Genomic DNA, 25,242 nt, shown 5'->3' on the forward strand with positions numbered 1-25,242 from the left:
AAGGCTTAAAATGTTTATGAATTTACCATTGTTTTTGAATGAAAGAATTAAATATAACGGGAAAACTTTGTATGAACCAAAATGTATGCAAGGAGGTATAAAGCAATTATGTATGAGGTCATCCCAGGATTCCTTAGAGAAAATTTATGACTCAGTATGTGAGTTAGACGGGATGGAAAGCAGGGAGAAGGTTAATAAAATATATGATAGAATTAAAGTGAGTTTACCAATGGAATGGGCTACTATTATTGAAAGAGAATGTGTGTTTAAAAAAGAGGAGTGTTTTCCTGAGTTTTTTGTGATGGAAGATACTAAAAAGTGTGAAATTGGGAATATGAATGTGAAAAGTAGTCGATAGTCGATGTGATAAAGGAGCCTGCAGCTGAGAAAGTTTGGAGCAGAATTTTTGGTGACTATGATATGAAGAAAATATGGTCAAATACCAATATAAAATATAATAGTAGAGTGTGAAAATAATAATTTCTTGATAAAACATAATCAGATACATACAAATGTGGTGTTTAATAAAATAAATAATGATGTAAGTGCAATATGTGATGTATCTGTTCTGGTCTATGTTCAATATCAAGGCCAATCTTTTTAACCTTGGTACTACAGGGCAGAATAGTTCTCCTATGTAGTACCAACCAAATATCCGAATAACCAATATCAAACCAACTTCACCTCGGTTTATTTCCCAACTGGCTTTCAAGCTAACTGAGTTACTTACCTAACAACGAATAAGCAAAACAAGTGAATATGATTGCATAAGAAAACAATACATCACGAAAAAACACATAAGAAAGTAGGCTATATTGAAATGAGCTTCAAACTGGATTCGATGGATTACTCAGCCACCTAATTTAATGCTGTCAGCCACGTCATGTATACACTGACTGACATGCAAGTTCCATTTTGATTTGAATCAAAACAGCTGCTTACTTTTGGTTTCACTTATGAAAATCTTCAACATGCTACCATGACATATGTATCAGTTCTTTTCTCGACTCCATGAACATGTTGACCACTAGGCTACAGCCTCTATGACACACATTACGACCAGGCGGGGAGTTCCTGTCCTCTGAAAAGAAGCCAATGCGGAAGTAACTTAGAGCTGCATTCTATCAAAAGGCCACCAGGGGGCGACCGTTTTGTGTTCAAAAAGACGTCCGGCTCTATACAAGTCAATGGAGAATTCACCAATTTCTCACTTGATTTCTAACCTCAGTAAACGTTCTCAAAATGTGTTTATGGTCTCAATCGCTAGTTTAAAGCCTTCTTCAATGCAGTATGATGTTCATTTGGGACATTTTGGCCTCCCTGATTATATATTTGACGATAAAGCAGGGTATATATTGGGACAGACTTCTCCAACTCAATTTGATCGTCACAGTTTAAAAAGTATTTCCTTGTCGTAATCTGTAGACTGTATATAAGTATTTTACATGTCATATGAGATAACGTCAGTAGTATAACAGCCAATCCCACATTTATGATGTTGTGTCAAGGGATGCCCGAGCTAACACTGCAGCACTCAGTAAGCTTGGTACAAATGACTATCTAGCACCCTGGACATTTTAAAGGATAAGGTTAGTTGCAGAAGTGTTATTGTGTCATCTTAAATTTGTTAAGCGATATTCATTTTCTCCAGTAGGTGGCGGTAGAGACTTTGTTATATTAGTGACTGGCGCTGTAATCCTTAGTTGAAGAAAGTTAGTTCAGTTTAGACAGTCAGAGCAGCAGCAACGGAAGATAATACTCATGTTAGACTGTCCTTGTGTTGTGTTTTCAGAACAATACAATCATCTGGCATCCGGATGAAATTTGTCTACATTCAATATGTAACATATACAATGAAAGGTTGTCTACTTTGTTGGCAATCCACTCAAAACACTGAAGCCTGTGCATCACTGGCTCCTTATTTCTAATGTTAGTTTGTGTTCATGTCGTAGCTACTGTCAACATTAATTTCATTTGATTTATTTGACATTTTGAAATGAGTAGTAACCTAGTAAAAAAAACAAAAAAAACATCATATTTCTCAGTCTCTTAATAGAATATTTCATTTACAATTAAATAACGCAGTAAACTAATGTTTTATTTGTATGCAGAATGTTGCATGCATGTCCACACAGTGTTATATTATCACAGCTCAATGTCAGAAAATATTGTACAATTAGTAATGGACTATAAGAGAGTTGCAAGTCTTCACAGGTAGAGGTGTAGTTACAGAAATTGTGCATGGTTGGCATTGCCTATGTATGTGGCGGTGGGGTCCAATGTGATCTCTTTTCATGGGAATCCCTGACAGTGCCCCTTATTGCACGTATCTTTAATTCAGTTCTTCTTAGTCAAAATGAACATTTCAGATATCCACAATTACATTTCTGATATGTAGAATGAACATTATAGATATCTGCAATAGAATTATCTTACTAGGAGAAACTCTCATTTCTGATATTTCCAATCTGGTTGTAACTAGTTACAAGTTTAACTAGATTATCACTAGATATCACACTACACATGTCAGATATTATATTTGTCTGGACTTAAGGCGACAGTGATAACTTCAGTGAAACTGTAATTGTAGATATCTCTATTGCCACTCAGACTAATAAGAATATAATTCTGACTAAGATAAACACAGTACTGGATATCTAAAATATAATTATGGTCAATGAGCCCTTTTTATGTTAAAATGGCATCTACCTGTCAACAGATGTCCACAATACATTTGAGTATTAGTCCAAGGCAAGTCTGGGCCAGTCTTAAGAAGGAAAGTTTTAAGCCTACAGTAGGCCTGCATGCTGGGAGCGCAGTGTTCTAGTAGGTACATAAGGTACTATCAGCTCTTTAAGATATGATGGAGCCTGATCATTAAGAGCTTTGAAGGTGAGGAGAAGGATTTTGAATTCTATTCTGAATTTTACGGGAAGCCAATGCAGTAAAGCCAAGATGGGAGTAATATGATCTATATAAGTGCATGTACACAAATAGCCTGAGAGGTAGGGGCTGTAGTATGGCTTTAAACGTCTGGAGAAGGAGGAGAGAACAGTGAAAGTCTGGTCAGAGGACAACATCTCCTCCCTCCAGGCATGCTTTGAGTGTACAGAGTGGAACTGCTTTTATGATGTGTGATGATGTAAATGAACTCTCAGACACTATATTCATCATGCATCACATTCTGTGTGGACTCAATAATTCCCACCAAAAAAGTGATCACTTACCCCAATAATAAGCCCCGGGTGACCAAAGAACTTAAAGGTGTGATTAACATGAAGAAAATAATTTTCTATTCAAGTGACCTCCTGGAGAAAAAATCAGTCTCTAAAGAAGTTAAGGAGGAAATAAGGAAGGCCAAAATAAAGTATAGGAATAAAATCGAAAGTCAGTATTGTTGTGGAGAGCTTAGAGCTGCCTGGAGATGAATAAATAAAACACTTTAGTAGGCATCACACTTGCTTTGTTTCTTTTGTAAAGGATCTTTGACTTAGTTTCTGTGTACATATTAATTAGTAAACACTGTAATTGCAAAAGTAGTTTGGTCACCAGTGGAGTTTTTGTTTCTGTGTTGATATGCTGACTAAGCATTTGCTTTTTTAGCAGAATTAGCAAATTTGCGAGATTAAATTTGTTTGTAAATTTATAATGATTGAATTCACAGGTTAATATGGCCAATTAAAATACTTTGCAGTATGTTTGCTATCTTGCCAAATCCACAAAAACATTAGCAAAAGACATCCCAAGTGGGTCAGTGATAATACAAAGAAAAAAAGATCCTTGAGAAAATAAGGACTGGACCAGCAGCTCCTCTAGGTTGCAACGTACCAAACATTGTTCCAATCCAGATTATTCATTTTTAGCATATTAACCGTTCACACTTTTCTGCATTTAAGGTCTCCCTCCTTTTTTCCCCCCTTCATAATATTGTGTTAATACATAACATATTTGTTATTTTGAATTCTTCAAAAGTTCTCAGCAGTCAATTTGTTACAGATTAACTCAACGTTTATGTATTACCTAAAAAAACTCAGTTTAAGACAATCTACTATAAAGATAAAATTGACACTGTTATGGTGTGTTCAGGTAACAAAATCAGGTCAAAGGCACTTGTAAGTACTTTATTTGATCACAAATGTAACTCTTGTGTACAGTTAATCTTACACCACACAATAAAACTATTTAGAAGATAAATTAGTTGGGTTTAAAAGATGACTTATGTGTTGCTTAAAGGGCTTAAAGAGTGTTTTCCCTTCCACCTCTTAAACACCCTTTCAACCTACTGAACTTTAAATTGCACATTAAGTCACACAAAACCGACTGTGGGCTACATATTGTCATCATTGTTTTTGTTTTATTAAAAACGTTGCTGAATATGCACTCATGCCCGTGACTGCTCTTCAATATCCTGTATGGTCTCTGGCAGGCACCTGTTATGCGTCTCTGGTAGTGTTCTTGCTACAATTGCCCCCAGTATAGCTGCAGAGCACAGGACAAGCTGCGGGAGGTGCTTCCACATCTCATCCAGAAGAAGGATCAGAGGAGCCACTGCTACACCAAATCGACCCATGAAGGAGTTGAAGCCCATACCATTCTGCCTAAAACACATTCATAGACAAAGGAAACTGTGTGACTTCAGCTGCTACTCTTGTGACACAATTTTTTATCATGTGGAAATGTTGCTATACTGTATATAATAAATAATAAACATTATCTATATAGAACCTTTCAAAACAAAACAAATTAAGATGAACTAAAAGCCATAAAAATCCACATTATGCAAATTATGCAACACAATTTGAGTACAACATAAAACTACAAATAATAAATGAAGTAAAATGTTCAGGCAGTTCAGGTAAAATCAGAGGCTAAATCAGGTGAGATGTGATTGCGCCTTTTAATTCTGGTTAAAAGCCTGGCAGCTGATTTCTGTACAGTCGGCAGTTGTTATCTTAGTAGTAGAGAAAAGACTGTTAACAAGAAAGATAACAGTATGTACAACAATAATGTGTATGATATAGTACATGCATTTTAGGTTACAAATCCATGAAACGTTTTTAGGCTGACAGAAGAATGATTCAAAGAAAACCATGCACAGTTACCTCACTACAGTGGGATATAGCTCTGAGCTATACAGTACAACAGTTGCAAACGATGCAGAGGAAAAACCTTTGCCAATAACTGCTACCACTGTTCTTACAATCGACATATCTGAGAGAAGATAAATGCATTGTTAGAGTTTATATAATCTTAAACAACAAAATGACCAAAGGCTTAGATGTAAGTCTGGAAATAAATGAATATCCACCTTTAGGTACCATGATGTTGATTCCGAGACAGACTCCAACCAACAGTAGAGATCCTACCTCGGTACTTCTCCTGCCTATCTTATCCAGTAAGAAGTAAACTGATATTTTGGCTGGGAGCTCGATGACAGCGTAGGTAAATTGAGTGAGATAGATATTGAGCCCAAAACCTGTGACGTTGAAGCTGATACCATAAAATGCCGTTGCCACACAGAACCTAAAGAAAGAGAAATTGCAAACCTTTTTTAAATGACTCTAATCCAAAAAAACATTTTGCGACTTAAAATCGTAAAACATACAGACCAAAGTGTGCCAGTACGCAGGACCAGTTTCCTCATTTTTGGTGTTCGTATCAGATCAAGGTAGGAATAAACCCGATCTCTTTTCTCTGTCACAATCATGGACAATGTCTGAAAGAATGCAAAGCAACATTATTTTCTAAAACATTTGATATTAAAAAACGTAGAATAATTTAAAGGCACAAGATTATGTCATTGACTCTTATTTGCTGACTTCAACATCTGGAATATCCTAACCTCTGTATTAAGGTTGTCGGTTAACCCCTCTGTTAGATTTATCTTGGCACATTTTTTCAAATAGGTCTGAGCTTGTTCCAGCTTTCCGTTGGCAATGAGCCACCTGGCTGACTCTGGTATCCACCTGATGTTAAAGGCAAAGATGGTTTTTGTACGTACATCACCAACAAATTGGGTTGATTTTGTGCATAACAACAAAACAACAAAGAATATAAAAGAAAAACAGAGTTGTTGTCGACATTGAATTCTGCAAGATCCCAAAAGTTTAATGAGGCAACATTTCTATCATCAAGATATGTATTTGTCTGTATTTCTGTGTCCATCTGTATTTATCACCTGCTTTCCCGTCAATGCTTGTAGAGAATACCTTGATGGTTGAAACTACTCAAATTTATAAAAAGACAAGTGCTTCTGTTGGACTAAAAGTTTTTGATATTTTTAGTCGTACCTCCAGGTGATGATAGCCAAGATTATAGGTAAGGTGACACTAACAGTCAGCCACCGCCAATCAGTCACAAAGTAAGCAATAGCTGCAAATCCCGTGTACCCAAACGTCCAGGATAAGCTGTCAATCACTCCCACCAGCTTCCTGTGCTCGATGTCTACCCACTCCACGCCTGTAAAAAACAAGGAGCTTGTCACTTTGCAAGGATCAGAGAAAAGCTTTACTACAACGCTTTTTAGAAGGTATAGGCCTGCATTTGGTAACCCTGAATTCTGAAATCAACACAATATAGGATATGTTTTTTCCCCCAGAATTTACAGTTTAACCCAGAGTTTCAAATATATATAATTACTGAGGACTGATGAGACAATCACAATGCCATTGATGCAAAACCCAGTGAAGAACCTCAGTACTGTGAACATCACGTAGGATGAAGAAAAAGCACTTGCAACAGCAAACAGCATTCCTGACACATATGACACCAGCAGCATGATCCTTCGGCCAAACCTACGGAAAGTCGGGAAATCTCCAAATGTAATTTATTGATGGGTTGAAAACACTTGGTGATTAAATATTTAGGTTGACACCCAAGCTGCAATACCTGTCACTCAGACTCCCAAAGGACATGGCTCCAAACATCACTCCAACAAAGAAGATGGTAGCAGTTGCTTTGTTTTCTCCTCTTTTATCACACACCAGGTCCCACTTGTACAAAAACAAAAAAAGAAAGAAAAAGGTTCAGAAAAAAATGTGCTCACGATGGTGAAGAAGTGCTTTTACGTTTGTTTAATATTGTACAAATGCAAGAAATTTAAGTCACCTGTGAGGTCAGAGTAGACTTGAAAGTGCTGTTATCGTACACCCATCCATTCTGGCAGGACACTGTAGGTAGGTCAGTAATGTCGGAGGAGTTGGACAGCAGTTGATACTGAGGCTCTGCAAACATCTTACAGGAGCTCAGACTCCCATCCTCCTGGACTGGGATGCTAACAGTGAGCCTCTCCGGCAGGGATAAATTACTAAAAATACCTCCATCATCCAGAGAGCTGATGTCGCAGTGGTGAGAGGGAATAGCTGCTATGAAGTTGTTTAGCAAGAAGTGGCAGGGCAAAGTGAAGCGGCTAATGAAGTTGATTACGATGATCATTTTCTGAAATATTCCAAATCCATTAATATCAGCAAGAATATTCTCAAACTTCATTGTGGCCCAATATGTGTAAAATATCTTCCTTTAAAACTGGGAAAAAATCTTTATATGCGAATGACAGCACACTGCAAGTAGACAGACAACTCGCCACCAGACAAGGCAACCTTTGGCATTTGACTATCCAAAGGGCTTCTGGATTACAGCTGAAATAAGTGAATATTTTACCTCACTTAACCACTAAAATAACTCTTGTCTATGTAACTGTGAAGTGTGCAGTCATGGTAACAGTTCGAGCAGGATTCTCAGTATGTGGCTAAATGAGTCATCATTTTATTTTATTTCCATTTACTTCCTAAATATTGTTTCTTTATTGCATTATATGGAATATAAAAGTAGCCACAAATCTGTATTTTTGATGCAAAATTCAGCTTTGTTACAATCAAAAACATTTTTTTCAGGAGAGGAGAAGAATTTATCCCAAACACAAAACACACACGATGTTAGTTTGAAAGTAAGTAGCTAACTTTGTGCATATTGTTAAATGCAGTTGCTTAATGGTCAACAATGGGTTAAAGAGTCACAACTCTCACTGGTATACCATTAGAACAACTTTGACTTTTTGAACAAAGCTTTGTCATGTATAACAGTGGAAGACTTGTCCTGTGTAACCCACCCCTACACACCTAAATACATAAATGTGAAAAGAAATGATGCCTTAAACAGCAAATATGTCAACATGCGTATCATTATATATCATTATACATATCTAGGTATTATGAACACCATGTCTTCGAGCCCTGAAGAGTTAAAATAATGTCACCATTAATATTCACAGTGTATTTATGCAGCCACACATTCTCACAGAGATAAAGTACTTCACTGTAAATTATTTCCAATGCTAAAATGGAACTCGCCCTAACTGTCAGAGTGACTTTCATGGAAATGTCACACAATATGCAACTAATTAAGTCCAGGCCAGGTGCTAACCCTAACCCTAACCCAAACACACTGGCCCTGGAAATGCGGACTAAATCCATGTGAGGTGTATCAAATGGAACTGCATGTGTGACTTGGTGTGGAGCTGTCTATGCTCTTCTGAAGTTTTCAATCAATCAATCAATCAATCAATCAATCTTTATTTGTATAGCACCAAATCACAACAAAGTTATCTCAAGGCACTTTACACATAGAGCAGGTTCTAAACCGACCTCTTCAGGTTTTAACTTTAAAGAGACCCAACATTCCCACATGAGCAAAAGTGGCAAGAAAAAACTCCCTTTTAACAGGAAGAAACCTCAGGCAGAACCAGACTCAGAAGTGGGTGGCCATCTGCCTCGACCGGTTGGGGTTGAGAGGAGAGAAAGGAAGGCTAGGGGAGAGAAGTACAATTAAAATCAACAATGAAGCTAGAAGACTGTCCGTCATCCGGACGTCTACAGGCCCAGATTACCTGTGAGACGAGAAAGCAACAACAACTCCGGCGAAGAAGTTCAGGTTATTGAATGCATTAATAGAACATGAATGTTAATGGATATAGATGGATGGATAGAGAAAGAGAGGGAGGAGGAGAGAGGAACTCAGTGCATCATGTGGGTCCCCTGGCAATCTAAGCCTATGGCAGCATAAGTTAAGAGCTCAAAGAGCCCCAACTATAAGCTTTATCAAAAAGGAAAGTTTTAAGCCTACTCTTAAATGTAGGGAGGGTGTCTGCCCCCCGGACCAAATCTGGAAGACGGTTCCACAGGAGAGGAGCCTGATAGCTGAAGGCTCTGCCTCCTGTTCTACTGTTAGAGATACTAGGAACCACAAGCATGCTGGGAGCGCAGTGTCCTAGTAGGTACATAAGGTACTATCAGTTCTTTAAGATATGATGGAGCCTGACCATTAAGAGCTTTGAAGGTGAGGAGGAGGATTTTGAATTCTATTCTGAATTTTACAGGAAGCCAATGCAGTGAAGCCAAGATGGGAGTAATATGATCTCTCTTTCTAGTTTTTGTCAGAACACGAGCAGCTGCATTCTGGACCAGCTGGAGAGTCTTTAGAGACTTGTTAGGACAGCCTGATAATAATGAATTACAGTAGTCCAGCCTAGAAGTAACAAATGTATGGACTAGTTTTTCAACATCATTTTGAGACAGGATATGTCTAATTCTTGCAATATTACTAGGATGAAAGAAGGCAGTCCTTGAAATGTGTTTTATGTGGGAATTAAAGGACAGATCCTGATCAAATATAACTAGGTTCCTTACAGTGGTGCTGTAATGCCATCCAGAGTAGTTATGTCATTTGATAATGAATTTCTAAGGTGTTTAGGGCCAAGCACAATAACTTCAGCTTTTTCTGAGTTTAATAACAGGAAGTTGCAGGTCATCCAGGCCTTTATGTCCTTAATGCATGTTTGTAGTTTAGATAATTGGTTAGTTTCATTTAGCTTTATTGATAGATATAATTGAGTATCATCAGCTTAACAATGAACATTTATTGAGTGATTCCGGATAATGTTTCCTAAAGGAAGCATATATAAGGAGAATTGTATTGGTCCAAGCACTGAGCCTTGAGGAACACCATGTCTAACTTTTGTTTGCATGGAGGATTTATCATTAACATTTACAAACTGAAATCTATCAAATAAATATGATTTAAACCATTTCAATGCTGTTTCTTTAATGCCAATTAAATGTTCAAGTCTCTGCAACAGGATTTGATGATCAATAGTGTCAAAAGCAGCACTAAGATCTAACAGAACAAGGACAGAGAGAAGTCCATTGTCTGATGAGGTTAAAAGGTCATTTGTAACTTTTAGTAGTACGGTCTCTGTACTATGATGAGCTCTAAATCCACACTGAAAATTCTCAAATAAACTGTTACTATGGAGAAAGTTACACAGCTGATTAGCAACTGCTTTCTCAAGGATCTTAGAGAGAAAGGGAAGTTTTGATATCGGCCTATAGTTGGCTAGAACCTCTAGAAAGTTTTGATTCCTCTTTCTGGTTTTGTCTGTTGTTTTCCACTGCTGAGCTGCCATTCATCGTTGACCTTAACTGGCTGACGACAGCGACCTTCTCCTAGTGCCGGCCGACCTCCGGCAGAATATTGCCGCCGCAGCCAACGCTCTCCATGACCACGACAAGATTGCCGCCCGCTTTGTCAAGCGGTATGAGTCAAGGTGGGGCTACACCTTGTTCGGTCAGTGTCTTGGGGCGGACTCTCCTGAGACCAGAGCAGCCCAGAAGACAAAGTTTGGCTGGGTGAAGTATGCTTAGGCGGCACAGGTGACCCAGGACAGTCGCCTGCTCTACCTCTTCCTCAAGATGCTGAAGCACCGCGCGCCGGCCAACCAGCTCACCTCCCCATGCAAGGTCATGGCTTCTTTGAAGGGACAGTACAAGAGGATCGCTGACCGTGTCCGAGACAACCCCATCCTCGGCGGTCTCGCCATTATACTGCCCAACATTAACGCCAAGTCGATCTCGACCTTCACTGCTAGGGAGGAGAAGAAGGCCAACTACGGGGCGACAGTACTACTGAAGGTGACTCCTCGCCTGAAAGTGCTGTGGGATGCACCGTTCCCGGAGGCGCCTGCGCTGCCCTGCCTCCGCCAGACCGGCCTCCGGTCCAGCACCAGCACATCCATCACGAGGCTGGAAAGAGACGTGGTGAGAAGCGGAGGTAAGTTGTCATAAGCACTTTGTTTCACCTGTTGGCTGTGGAAAGCAAATATCACACATGTCATATCAATACTGATCACATGTGTATTTTATATTTCCAGATTATTTGTTGATGAGCCAGAGCCTGTGACTCCCGCAAACCAGCCCATTCAGCCCACTGCGTTGTCGTTCTCCACCCAGCCGAAGCCTGCTGTGCTCACCCCCATTCTGCCGAGGCCTCTTGCGCCCACCCACCTCCAGCCGAGGCCTCCTGCTGCGTCCACCTATGGCCCACCCCCTGTGTCGGCAGCACCCATACTGCTGGTCCTCCCCGCACAGCCACAGGCCCCCTCTTGTTTCGTGGGCCATCCTGCAGCCAGAACTTTGTCCCTCCTGCACCAACAGTGAAGGCATTCATGCCTAACAAGTCCTCACGGCCATGTGGGGCTTGCCACGTGCCAAACTGTGGTGGACAGCGTAAGAGGTACACCCCTTCCAAGGACAAAGTGGCTGGAAGCATGCAGAAAATATTTTCCTACTGTCCATCCACTAGGAAGTCTACCACCTCGGCTTGAGTCTGTTATTTGGTGATTGGTCACCTGAGTCTTTGGATAATCATGTTCATTATTGCACTTTTACCTGTACAAGCCAATTTGTCTCTCGTGTTCTCGCTCGTAGATCTGTACCTTGTCGTGGTGAGCGAGCTTTAAACTAAACAGATCTTGTCTACTTGTGTTTTATATGCATTGCCTTTTAAATTAAACACATTCTGGGTGAAAAATAAAAGTTGTAAAAATGGAGTCTCTGTGTGCTTGGGTTTCACAAGGGGTGGGATAGTGGAAAGAAAAAACACACCAAAGCAATTAGAAGTCCTTGTGTCTTCTCCCCCGCTACCAGAGGTGTGAATACACCCCCACTGTGCCGGCTGCAGCCCCTGTGTGGTCAAAACAATAAGTTCTGTGAATGGCTCTGATGTCTTCCAGACAAAGTGAGAGTGCACTGAATACATTCTTACACCCTTTTTCTTAATTCAGCCCAAAAATGTAACAATTAAACACTTTTCCACTTGATTATATGAATCTCATCAGCTACATCAACTCAAACTATGAAAATAATAAACAAAACATTCAGCAGAACAGTGGATTTTGATAAACTAGGCCTTGTACATGACATTTCTGGAAATAAAACCTCCCACCAATGGCCAGCAGATGGAGCTGTCCGTTTTGATCCTTTTTGATCGATCCCAGGGTTCAGCAATACGGACTTGGGGGTGTCATGAGCCATTCCCACCAGGTGCTGTAAGCTTTTTCCTCTCAGCTGTCACCAAAGGAGGGCGCTGTTGCTCCATCACCGCACACAGGGCTTTGAGGAACAAAAGCTGCAATCATTCCAGCTGTGTCTGTATGCACGCCAGAGAGGTTACTACTTTCCATGTAGTTTTTAGGGTTCCAGTTCTCACTGTTACAGCCTGTAAAAAGCCTGCAATCATCTTATAAGCGCATGTACACAAATAGCCTGAGAAACAAGGTTGCAATCCTTCCAGCTGTGTGTTTCTCCACAGAAAAAAACAATTCCTATGGAAGTAATGTTAAAGGATAGCATGTGTTTGATGGCTGAGACACCATTATCCGCCACTCAGATGGTGTGAGGAACTGTCAGTAGTGTCACAGCATCTTTAAACGGGCTTTCTGCAGCCTGTGTAATCGCTTAACGGCCATACCACCCTGAACACACCCTACACGTCCTTAAATTAAACATGTTTTATGTTCAATAGTACAGTGGTCCAAGTATTTCGGAGGCGAGCTTCATGTGAACGCGCATTTCCTTTGCTGTTTAGACGGGATCAGGACTAAAGGGAAACATTTCTACGGGGAAACAGAGTTCAATATTGTAGTGACTAGTCCTAAACTTAAAGCTGCTAATGGCTGGATGTTCTGACGTGCACTCAATACGCAGACTACTTAACTGGTTGATAAATTATTTATTGGTCGCTTAGTTTTCGTTGGTTGCTCTTAATACAAAATAACATAATAAACCAAAACAACAGAAAATAGCTGCGACCTGAACGCAGTCAAAAAAACTTTTTGCCCTCACCATCAGCGCACCTGTTGTGATTGGCATGACCCTTTAAAATAAATCAGTGCGCTGTCAGCATAAACATGCACCCCCTGCTGTTTGGGAGGAGCACCACACTCACATTCATATCTGGCTCCTACAAATATAACACTGCATGGTGTTGTTTACCATTTTTTTCAATACCTCCTAAGCCATGTGACCTAGTGACTCCAAACCAATGCAGAATAGTTCTCCTATGTAGTACCAATCACACACACCTTTTTTGTACACCCATTGTATGCACACTCTATTTTATATGATTTTATAAAATTTTACTTTTTTAAGGAAAAGACATTATTTCCTATAAGGAATTGTCTCTTTTTTTCAATACCTACCAAGCCATGTGACCTAGTGACTCCAAACCGATGCAGAATAGTTCTCCAATGTAGTACCAACCGAATATCCGAATAACCAATATCAAACCAACATCACCTCGGTTTATTTCCCAACTGGCTTTCAAGCTAACTGAGTTCCTTACCTAACAACGAATAAGCAAAACTAGTGAATATGATTGCATAAGAAAACAATAAATCACGAAAAAACACATAAGAAAGTAGGCTATATTGAAATGAGCGTCAAACTGGATTACTCAGCCACCTAATTTAATGCTGTGAGCCACGTCATGTATACACTGACTAACATGCAAGTTCCATTTTGATTTGAGTCAAAACAGCTGCTTACTTTTGGTTTCACTTATAAAACTCCTCAACATGCTACCATGACATATGTATCAGTTCTTTTTTCGACTCCACGGACATGTTGACCACTAGGCTACAGCCTCTATGACACACATTACGACCATATACAGTCTATGATTACGACAAGGAAATACTTTTTAAACTGTGACGATCAAACTGAGTTGGAGAAGTCTGTAAAATGACCCTACATAAATAGAATAGCCTACACATAGCCTAGTAGTGATATTCTACCCACATCACTGTACTAAAAGCATAGACATAGATCTACTCATTTAGTCCTCCCATTTTGTATAGGCTGTAGATGAGCACCCACTCAGTGTGTCATTAAGTGCTTGTCATTAGCCTATTCCCTTCGTATTTTACCATAGACTGTATATAAGATATAACATCATACTGCATTGAAGAAGGCTTTAAACTAGCGACTGAGACCATAAACACATTTTGAAAACGTTTACTGAGGTTAGAAATCAAGTGAGAAGTTGGTGAACTCTCCATTGACTTGTATAGGACAGGTGTCGTGCCAAAAAGTGATCGTCTGCCAGAATCTGATTTGTGGCCGCGGGAGCGCGCACAGCAGCCCGTTGAGCGGTAGCGCTATAAAACGTCTGATTTTCTTTGGATTAAACGGTCATAATATGCATATACACACAATTATCACACAATATCACAACTGTGGCCAAAAGAAGTGTCGTTTGTAGCGAAATAAGACATGGCAATTACGTGATAGACATGTCTCTACAGTGTGTTTGATTTATGGGTGTGTTTTCAAGAAATTATCACTTTTGCAATGATCCTTGTGACTCTGCATTGTTTTTTATCTGATCTGGGCCCTACGTAGTATTTGCTTCCCATGTTTGGATGTGTTTTTATATCTAATATTATTGTTTATGCCTACTATTAAAATAACAAACAGTTTTCACCTGCCAAAAATTGATTGGAGGCCAAATGCAGTTACTGGTAGGTGATTTCTGCCTAAATATGACTTGATCTCATTCAAGAGCTTCATAATATAAACACTAGAGCTCACAGGACAGTTTGGAACTCTTTTAAAGGACCATTTCAACACAAAATGGGCTTTTTCAACTGCCAAAACTTCATTGAAAATACAGGAAATGTTTGCAGTATTAAATCTGAGGAGAAAAAAAACAACTCCTATAGGCTTAAGTGTGACCTCCCCTTACACTTGAGCAATAGCAGGAACCTTTCTCTCTTAAACCTAAATGGAATGGAACTGTAATTAATAATAATATTTAACAATTGAAATGAAGTAGTAGTATATCTAAAATACTTATATTGCACAGACATGTACATTGTAAAAAGTGCAGTTTGTGAAATTGTCCATTTGGGTGTGGGGGGGGGGGGGGGGGGGGGTGGTTTACTAGGAGCAGTGCTGATGTCCAACAGCTGCAGTGAGGAAGGAACTGTGATATCTCTGTTGCTGAAGGAGCTCTCCAGCACAGTCAGAGTGTCCTGCATGGGGTGGGAGTTGTTGTTCATCAGAGATGACAGGTTGGCCATCATTCTGCACTCTTCCACCACATCTACCTGGTCAAGGGGGCATCCCAGGACAGAGCTGGCCTTCTTTATCAGTTCATGCAGTCTGTTCCTGTTGAGATGAGCTGAGATGCTGCTACCCCAGCAGACCACCCCATAAAAGATGAGTATCCTGAGCAAGTAGAGTCTGCTCTGGCCTTTCTCATAAAGTGCAGTGGTGTTGTCAGTCCAGTCCAGTTCATTGTTCAGGTGAACCCCCAAGTACTTGTAAGATGTGTCTGTCTCAATGTCCATTCCCTGGATGTTCACTGGTGCCAGAGGAGTGTTTGTGCCTGCTGAAATCATGCAAGTTAGAGTGAATGAATGAAACTTGATCACCACAGGGAAATTCACTTGTTTTGCAGCAGCTCGAAATTATAAGAAAAAGATTAATAGATAAGATAATGAGAAAAATTAAAACATTAAAAAAAAAAGTAAGAGTAACTGCTGCTACGCTACACTGGCGACATGTAGTGGATCTTGACAGAAACGTTTACTTGTTAAAGGATCTAAAATGGACACAAAGGTAAGATGCAAATATACGCAATGTACAGGTTTCACAGAGGAAGACTATACTGAGCCTTTTCCCACTCAAGACCATTCTAATGTAACAGCTGAACATAGAATAACGTGATAAAACAGCATCCTGCTCCTTTATACAACCTGAACCTGATTGATACAAACCTGTCACATTAATCGTGGTAGTATTTAAATAATTATCCATTGCAGTATATTGTGATTGTTAAAATTACACATAATTTAACTTAAATTACTACTCAGAGTTTTTCAATGTGATGTCATTCTGGAAAATGATGATCATGATTAGTTAGCATAGCTTTACATCCATATCTGAATGCTTACCAACCTCTTCCTGTCAGTCATGCTATTTGAATTCCATGTTCACATTACACTAGTTTATCATACATATTGGTTCAGTGTATCATATATAACACCTGAATACAATGAATACACAAATGAAAAAATGAATTGAAAGTTATTAAATGTATTTTATTCATATTCTCGATCAATTTAATACTTACTTTTTTTTTAACTAATCAGGCTGCTGAGTTCAGGAAGATCATCTATTAATGTACAGAAGATGTTGTCTTTGGATCCTGTAATGTGCTTGATTGAACACAAAGAAATCTGTGTGATCTGGTTACAGTTCATGTATGTACAGTAGTCACTTCCTTGTAGTCCTGTGAACAGCTGGACGCACATGTTGAGGAGCGTCTAATGTGTTTAGACTGTCTGTGACATCAAGGCCAGGAAGGGGAAATGACTGGGCCTTTCCATCAGGATGTTCAATGGGAGCTGAGAGTTTGGGAGTCCACTTGTAGTCCTTTTGTTTCTACTTGGTGCCTTTCATTTGTCTGTTTCATCGGTCTGCTTTCGCCTCATGCATGAGCTATAAGGCCCAACAACATGAACAATGAAATGACATTTTTTGTATTGTCATCTCACAGATTGTACATCCTCCTCATGTCTGTGTGCATGTCCTCTAGATTCCTCCTGTAGACTAAACACATGCAGCTGCTCTGTATGTGTTAGCTGTGTGATAGACTGGTGACAAGTTAGCGTGTGAGCTGACTCATCTAGTGTGTCTGAGGACAGGCTCCAGTCAGTGCTGCCAGGTGAACATCATGGCTGACTGATTTCAACCTGGGGATATAAATACATTTATCTAAAGCAGAAGCATTGTGCAGACTTGTAAAGACATCACAGAGAGTAAGTCAGGAACAGTTCAGAGAATACATCACTGTCTTACCTGGTACTGTTCTCACTGGTAACATCTCCTCTTCCTCCTTTCTTTGGGGGTTCTTCTAAATGAAATAATAAATGAGCGACCTCAGTTAGAGTACATACAGCATGATAAACTGTATTCATTGTTAAAAAGACTAATGCAATGTTTTGATTGTTATGTACATCAACATCAAGTCAAATTCTTTATATGTTTAAATCTACATAACAATAAACCTGTTTGTGATTCTGAACATACCTGTGATGGAGCACCTTCACCATTTCCTCTTTCTTCTATATTAAAACAATATCAATGAGTAAATCATCTTAATAACATTATGATGTGACAAAAAGTATGATCATCTTACAGAACTATGATGTTTATTTAATTCATACAAATCTTACCTGAGCTTTGAGAACCTTTTTTTTTTTTCCACCAAAATGCAAATATCCCAAGTGCGATTACTCCAAGTGCCACAAGTGCCCCAATGACAGCGTGCACAATTACTGTTGTGTTTGAACTTTTATCTCCACATTCTGCATCAGTTGAAGCAGTTCCTGGTTTTATCAGCTGCAGATTTAGTGAGTCACATCTGGAATAATGGAGGGAAACACATCACAGGAACAGTTAGAGATATATTACATTTACTGCAGTTGTAATAAGTTTGACTATCTGTTGTTTCACTTACTTTGTATGTGATTGACAAGATGGAAATGTCCCATCTGAAAATGTATCACCACTGCAGTCAGTGCAATTAGTATCTCTGGTGGCAGTTCCTGCACAAATACAACAGATATGAAGTGAATCTAAAAAAACACTTTCAACAAGAACTGATCACTGGACGATCACTGTCAAACACTTGTAAGTCATCAACCTCAAGAATTTACTGCACAACATGTCAACATGTAATAATCCACACCAAACATGTGGACACACACATACAATCTCTTAATGTTGTATAGTGATATGTGTGTATATCACAGTATGCGTTGAATGTGCTTTTATTTCACTGCCTTTAAGCTGAGAAATGCTCCACTAACATAATTCCATCATGTTTAATAAGACTAACATCTGGTTTACAATCATTCTGCTTGTTTCACACTCAGAAAGTTAAAGTTACTACCAAAATATAGAATTAGGAATCATGTTGTTATTAAATAGTAAATGCTTTGATTAATGGAGTCATCATATTCAGTAGTTGAACCTGTGTGTCCATGGACAGGAGAGGACTGACTCTGCCCCCCCAGAACTGTTCAACCCCTGTGATAGGACAGGATACACCTTCAGGTGGGCAGACTGAAACTTTACAACTTTTATGAGATCCAGGTTTCTGGGTGCTGGCTGTGTCTCTTTCTTTCTGTCAGGCTGGTTGAAACTAGCATTAGTCTGAATATGTGATTCTGACCAATTACAAGATCCAGAGTCCAGCTTCTGATCTCATCACATCAAACTCAGATATCAGTCAGAAGTCATCCCAGGGAGCAAACACGTATTCCTACAAAACCTTCATCAATTTACTTAAACTCTGCTGCTTTCATCATTTGTAACTTCAGTTGGTAATTCAGAACTTAACTGCAATGCTGTTGATTTGACTCACTGCTTCTCAGGTAACATCTGGTCTGTTTATCAGCTCTCTCATACCAACTACACTATAGATAACTCTGTATCATGCATTCAGATCATTCACTAGTCTTATCAGTTTTCTTTCCCTCTTGTGTCTTGTTAGTAAAACGTTATAGTGTTTATACTTGAAGCTGTAGTAATAGTATGAAATGTGTTTGTAACTAAAAGTGAACTTGTTGGTGTTTTCTTGTGCTTGTAGCTTAGTAACTTAACCTTAAAATCTTATACCCTCACAAAATCATTATAAAGAATGTTTGGTGTTATCATTTCAAACTTAGGAAAACCAACCTTTGTGCCTGATATATTGTCCTGGTTGACAGCTTTTGTGTTTCTGTGCTGCTATACATTTGTTGTCTTTATCAGAGTCTGTACAATAGAATCCATCCAGAGGTTCACAAACTGTATTTGATGTTGTTGTACATGATGTCTTTATCCTCAAACCAGAACCTGTGAACACATCAAGGTTATACATGAAAATACAAAAGTTTTCTAATAAATGTACTAAAGAAAAGCTAAATGATGAACCATTTTGATCACAACCTAAGGAAATGTGACACAATTTATAAATTCATGGCAATTCTTATTTTATTCGAACAACATTTAATAAAAATCATCTAAAATAATCTAATCTAACCACCAGATGTTTAAATCTAAAAGCAGATTCAGAGCTCATACTCCTCCCTGTACCAAATACAGCAGTCATTTCTTGGTTGCTGCAGCTGCTGTTCTTCATATCTTTCCTTAATGTATGAACACGTCACACCTGAATCCTGCAGGTATTCACTCTCTGTGTAGATGTGCACAGCAGTGTGTTTGAAATGGAGTCATTATTGTAATTGATGTTCATCACCGTATTTAGTACAAAGTTTCACTACCAGACTATAAAATGCTGCTGCATTATTCACATACACTGTTTACATTTTGTTATTTCTCTGCTCAATATGTACTCAGTATCAGAACCATGACATCATATCTTCTTTTGAGGCTGAGTTTTGGAAAATTATGTTTATTCATCCATCCATCAGCTATACAGCAACATTTAGAGAGCTGCAGCTGACACTGGGTGATAGATGAATACATCCTATACATGTTAGCAGTCTATCACAGAGCTGATATATAGAGACAGACAACCATTCACACTCATGAGCAATGAGTCTGACTTATAGATGGTGGAAATTGGTTGCAATTTGTCATTTAAAAAATACTCCCCTGGTTAGTTTAAACATCACTCCAGTAAGTGGCTCTAGAGTATTATTATTATCACCCTTTACTATATAATGTTACCTAGTAACTCATGATGTTTTTCTCCTTTGATGCAGTGCTTACATTAATGTACATATCCATTTTAATTAGTTAAAACTACAGTTATTTGTGGAGCTTTAAACTTCAGAGAGAAACATAACTCTGTCCTAAAGTCAGGTATCATATTTAATATCAGACTATGGAACTGCCTCTATATGTGTATCTGTTACTAATGATAGAAAACACAAGTTTACCTGAATCACAGTTTGTACAGGGGAAGCACTGTTTACGTCCTGTTGGTTCATCCATGAAGCTTCCATCAATACAGGGCAGACAGGATGTACTTCTGAACTCTGTACAATCTGTTTTCACTCGACTTGCTGTAAAAAAACAAATCATTTTTCTGATTTTGTGTGATATATAGTGTCCACTGTCCATTAATTGACTTATTGTAACAGATGCGTTTCGTTTGCATGCGTTTTGCGGGTGATCTACAAAGAATAACTGCTTAAAGGAAAACAGGTGCAACAGGTGCAGACAGCAGTATTTGTGTCTTATGGAGAGTTTGGACGAGCAGAAAGAAAGTCATTTAGTTTTATCTTACCAGGAGGGCACTTTGGACAGCATTCTTGTCCAATCAGGTACTCAGCACGATGACATGTGATGCTAAGAACACTGAAGACATTCATCATGATTATCTGTAAACAGTGAGAGAAAGAACATTAGACTTTTTTTTTTTTAACCAAAGATTGAGTGTAATTGAAGACATTGACCAAATACAAAACTAAGGGTTGTTGGACTTCATCAATGATTCCACTGAGTTGTGCGTCTATAAAAATCAACCAGCCAATCACCTCGAAAGAAAACAAAACTATGATAAAATACAACATTTTGTCAGATATCTGAGAAGGTTCATCATTTCTACTGATGGTTACGGTGGTTATTCATTGAGCTTCTGTGACTGATTTAAACCACATGTTGTTGACTTCACAGTCATTTGAGTCACAAGAGTCTTTACTCTTGTGTGTGTGTGTGTGTGTGTGTGTGTGTGTGTGTGTGTGTGTGTGGATGGGGTCTGACAGTACTGACATTTGTTTTTCACATTTTTGAAATTATCTAGAAGAAACTTGTTTCAGCCTCTTATATCCATGATATTATACTTTCAGTAACTACCCAAAGTGACCATATCATCTGCAAAAAGCAGAAAAGCAATCCTGATGTCCCCAAACTAGACACTCTCCCCCCAGGTGCACCTTGATATTTTGTCAAAGAAAATTTCAAACTGAATCAGTGACGACAGACAGCCCTGGCAAAGACCAACACCCGCTGAGAACAAGTCTGACTTAGTGCCAAGGATGCAAACACTGCTCTCACAGTGGTTATATAAGAATCTAATATATTGCAGCAACAGCCCCAGTATCCCATACTGTCCCACAGCACCGTCCACAAGGTGCCCCAAGGGACACAGTCATACGTTTTTTCCAAGTTGACTGGATGTGCAATTTCCCATGCCCCCTAAGTCTCATTGCATGCTGGTCTACTGCTCCACTGAAGAGCTTTGTGACTACCTCGGAGACCTGTGCCAGGGATATGAGTGAGGCTTCCCATGAGTTGTCCAACTCTGCCTCTTCTATAGAGGGCATGTTGGTCGGGTTTAGGAGATCCTCAAACTGTTCCTTCCAGCACCGAACAGTGTCCCCAATCAAGGTCAGCAGTTCTTCACCCCTGTTGAAAGCAAGGCTGGGTAGGGGCCAAGTCGCTGCTCCTTAGCATAGTTGAAGTGGCTTGGGCACCTGGTTAGGATTCTGGAGGTGTTCTGGACACGTACAACTGGAAGGAGATCCCAGATCAGGTTCAGAGTACGCTTGGAGGGATTACATACACTATATTGCCAAAAGTATTCACTCACCTATCCAAATAATTGAAATCAAATGATCAAATCAAATCCAATCACTTCCATGGCTACAGGTTTATAAAATCAAGCACCAAGGCATGCAGACTGTTTCTACAAACATTTGTGAAAGAATGGGTCGCTCTCAGGAGCTCAGTGAATTCCAGCGTGGTACTGTGATAGGATGCCACCTGTGCAACAGGTCCAGTCGTCAAATTTCCTCACTCCTAAATATTCCTGTCAACTGTCAGTGGTATTATAACAAAGTGGAAGCCATTGGGAACGACAGCAACTCAGAGGTCGCCAACTTTCTGCAGTCAATCACTACAGACCTCCAACTTCATGTGGCCTTCAGATTAGGTCAAGAACAGTGCGTAGAGAGCTTCATGGAATGGGTTTCCGTGGCCGAGCAGCTGCATCCAAGCCAAACATCACCAAGTACAATGCAAAGCATCGGATGCAGTGGCGGTTGCCAGGAGAACGGTACTTGTCTGACTGCATTGTGCCAAGTGTAAAGTTTGGTGGAGGGGGGATTATGGTGTGGGGTTATTTTTCAGGAGCTGGGCTTGGCCCCTTAGATCCAGTGAAAGGAACTCTGAATGCTTCAGCATACCAAGAGATTTTGGACAATTCCATGCTCCCAACTTTGTGGGAACAGTTTGGGGATGGCCCCTTCCTGTTCCAACATGACTGTGCACCAGTGCACAAAGCAAGGTCCATAAAGACATGGATGAGAGAGTCTGGTGTGGATGAACTTGACTGGCCTGCACAGAGTCCTGACCTCAACCCCATAGAACACCTTTGTGATAAATTAGAGCGGAGACTGAGAGCCTGTTGTAGAATTAATCTTCAAACTAAGAATGACGAAGCGAGACGTTTGTCTTCCATTTTAAGGTACTTTAGTTGGTAATAGTAAAATAAAGAAAAAGAGAAATCATACAGCGTGTGCGAGTTTTCAGGTTCAAACATGGCTGACTAACATAAAAAACCCCTGACGTAATCACGCTAGGCCACCTTCTTGCTCCTAGAGCATCATGGGAAATGAAGTCTTTAATGTAACTCCCAAATAAAATGAAATGCAGTCTATAACCTATTCAACATGTGAACTGGATTCATCTGAAATAATGTCTGTCCAACAAATAAAGTCTCAACATCCTCCCCCCCGATAAACTACAGTTTATCTAAATTTCTAAAGAATATAACAGTTGTATTGGTCTCCTCAGAAGGGTGCCTGAGCTGGTTCGAACTGTACATGACCTTACTAGGCTATCACGCCCTGGAAAGAGTTCTTGAATTCTTCCCAGCCTCCAGCTCTGCCTTGGTGTGTTATCCTCTCCGATGAGTACAACTTCTCCCACCTTCAGCAGAGAAGGCTGCGGGATGTCACAGCGATGGGCCGACTTCAAGTCCAATAAATATTCTCTCCGCCATCTGTTCCAGAAGTTAGTCATAAGTCTTTGTCTGTAACGCCACCTCCGTGTCATCTCCTCCTTGTTTGCTGTTGGATGGTTAGTATCAGCTGGAAAGGGCTTAGGAGGTAAGCAAGTCAGTCTCTGACCCACCAAGAAGTGGGCAGGTGTCAACGGCTGTGGTTCATCCACATCATTGTGCACATAAGTGAGCGGCCTCGAGTTTATGATGGCTTCTGCCTCAGTCAGAATGGTGCACATTTCTTCAAATTTGAGTCTAGCTCTGCCAAGCACCTTCCTGAGAATAATTTTGACTGACCTTACAAGCCTTTCCCAGAATCCCCCCCACCAGGCTGCTCTTTCAGCGATGAACCGCCAGACGATGCCCTTCTCTGAGAAGAACTCTCGTAGCTGTGGGTCTTTGATGCCTTTCCAGAGCTCCTTTAGATCCTGATCAGCTCTCTTGAATGTCTTAGCGTTATCTGAGTAGATCACCTTGCATAATCCTCTTCTTGAGATGAATCTTTTTAGTGCTAACAGGAAGTTCTCTGTAGATAGGTCTGAGACCAGCTCCAAGTGCACTGCTCTGGTTACAGCACAAGTAAACAGCGCTATGTAGGATTTTGTCATGGAGTTCCGCGCCTTCACATAGAGTGGCCCTGCGAAGTCCACACCTGTGATCTCAAATGGCGGTGACTCTGTTATTCTGTCCTTCGGTAGCGGTGCAGTAGTCTGTTGTCCCGCCTTTGCCTTGAATTTTTTACAAAGTACACATCTTGACAACACTTTCTTGACTACTTGTCGTGCTCTCAAAATCCAATACTTCTCTCTCGTCTGCACTAAAGTGTCTCGTACCCCTGCATGCATTATCTTCTCATGTTGATAGTGCACTAACATTTCTGTAAATCTGTGATCGCTGGGCAAAATCCATGGGTGCTTTTCTCTGTAAGAGAGATCCGAATGCTGGAGCCTTCCTCCCACACTGAGCAGCTCATCTTCATCCAGAAATGGTTTTAGCTCTCGGATTCTGGAGTCAGAATTTGGGCCTTTTCCTGCCTTGAGCAGGTCAATTTCTGAGCTGAACCTCTGGTTCTGAATCACCTTTATCCAGTGTTTTCCTGCTTCATTCAGCTCTTCTGCTGTCAGTTCACCACTCATTTTTGTGCTTGAGCGAGTGTTGGTGATGAACCTCTTTATCCAGGCTGTCACTCGGAGCACTGTTTTTAGTTTACTGTACTTCTCCAGACATAGAACAGGTTTTAAAAGGTCTATGTCTTGATTAACAAACTGTACAACAATCTGGTGTTTGGATCTGAGTTCAGACTTTACCTCATCTTCTTGAACATCTTCCTGAGTGCTCTCTAACTGATCAGGTGATATCAGAACACAAGGCCCTTTCCACCACAGTGCGCTCTGCTTCAAGTCCTGCACCGTTAGTCCTCTGGTGGGAAGGTCAGCTGGATTCATTTTTCCTTTACAGTGAGACCATGACTGTGGGTCAGTTAGAGTCTGGATTTCTGTCACCCTATTTGCTACAAACTGTTTCCACCTATGAGCGGAACTGCGAATCCAGTGTAGCACTATCATTGAGTCTGTCCATAGTCTGAGTTGTATCTTGTCCAGCTGCAGTGCTTTCATGAGGGTGCTCCCAAGCCTCGCTGCTATTACAGCTCCCATCAGCTCCAGGCGTGGCAGTGTCATTCTTTTGAGTGGAGCCACTCTGGACTTGGATGCAACCAGGCTTATGGTCACCTTTCCATCCTTTGTTTCTCCTTGGAGATAAGCAACTGCACTGTAAGCCCTCTCACTTGCGTCACAAAACACATGTAGCCTTAAATTTTGACTGTCCTGCTGCTGCATGTGTGTTTTGTACCAACGTGGGATTGACAGCTGGTGCAGTTGGGGGAGC

General features: G+C 40.1%; 2 protein-coding genes and 1 long non-coding RNA gene across 3 annotated transcripts in view; all 3 read right to left on the bottom strand.

Moving 5' to 3' along the window:
* Window positions 1–4,270: 4,270 nt before the first annotated feature.
* Window positions 4,271–7,488, bottom strand: LOC128357916 (solute carrier family 22 member 7-like). Its single transcript, XM_053318338.1, has 9 exons — window positions 7,108–7,488; window positions 6,889–6,992; window positions 6,640–6,794; window positions 6,291–6,459; window positions 5,843–5,966; window positions 5,610–5,716; window positions 5,309–5,523; window positions 5,103–5,211; window positions 4,271–4,598 (listed from the first exon to the last, which is right to left on the bottom strand). The coding sequence occupies exons 1-9, from the start codon at window positions 7,486–7,488 to the stop codon at window positions 4,382–4,384; spliced, it is 1,581 nt and encodes a 526-aa protein (XP_053174313.1). The 3' UTR covers window positions 4,271–4,381.
* A 9,588-nt stretch (window positions 7,489–17,076) lies between these two features.
* LOC128357934 (uncharacterized) lies at window positions 17,077–17,601 on the bottom strand. The gene is made up of 3 exons (XR_008321238.1): window positions 17,427–17,601; window positions 17,196–17,250; window positions 17,077–17,089 (listed from the first exon to the last, which is right to left on the bottom strand). It is a non-coding gene; the product is annotated as an uncharacterized LOC128357934 (long non-coding RNA).
* Window positions 17,602–17,633: 32 nt separating this feature from the next.
* The window catches only part of LOC128357040 (tumor necrosis factor receptor superfamily member 14-like), a gene marked incomplete at its 3' end in the record, with an annotated part of 69,775 nt that continues 62,166 nt past the window's right edge, over window positions 17,634–25,242 (bottom strand). The window contains exons 3-7 of the mRNA XM_053317270.1: window positions 20,638–20,731; window positions 20,288–20,413; window positions 19,080–19,238; window positions 17,857–17,944; window positions 17,634–17,760 (exon numbers count right to left, since the gene is read on the bottom strand). Coding sequence (XP_053173245.1) covers window positions 17,634–17,760; window positions 17,857–17,944; window positions 19,080–19,238; window positions 20,288–20,413; window positions 20,638–20,731 — 594 coding nt within the window. The remainder of the gene's footprint in view (window positions 17,761–17,856; window positions 17,945–19,079; window positions 19,239–20,287; window positions 20,414–20,637; window positions 20,732–25,242) is intronic.

The sequence above is a fragment of the Scomber japonicus genome, chromosome 4 (assembly GCF_027409825.1).
Source record: "Scomber japonicus isolate fScoJap1 chromosome 4, fScoJap1.pri, whole genome shotgun sequence".
In the NCBI taxonomy this organism is placed as follows: domain Eukaryota; kingdom Metazoa; phylum Chordata; class Actinopteri; order Scombriformes; family Scombridae; genus Scomber; species Scomber japonicus.

Coding starts and splice junctions, on each gene's coding strand:
- LOC128357916 (XM_053318338.1), bottom strand. CDS start 7,488: ATGAAGTTTGAGAATATTCTTGCTGATATTAATGGATTTGGAATATTT. Junction 5,967..6,290: donor TTGGCTATCATCACCTGGAG/GTACGACTAAAA, acceptor CTTTAACATCAG/GTGGATACCAGAGTCAGCCA. Junction 4,599..5,102: donor CTATATCCCACTGTAGTGAG/GTAACTGTGCAT, acceptor AATGTGTTTTAG/GCAGAATGGTATGGGCTTCA.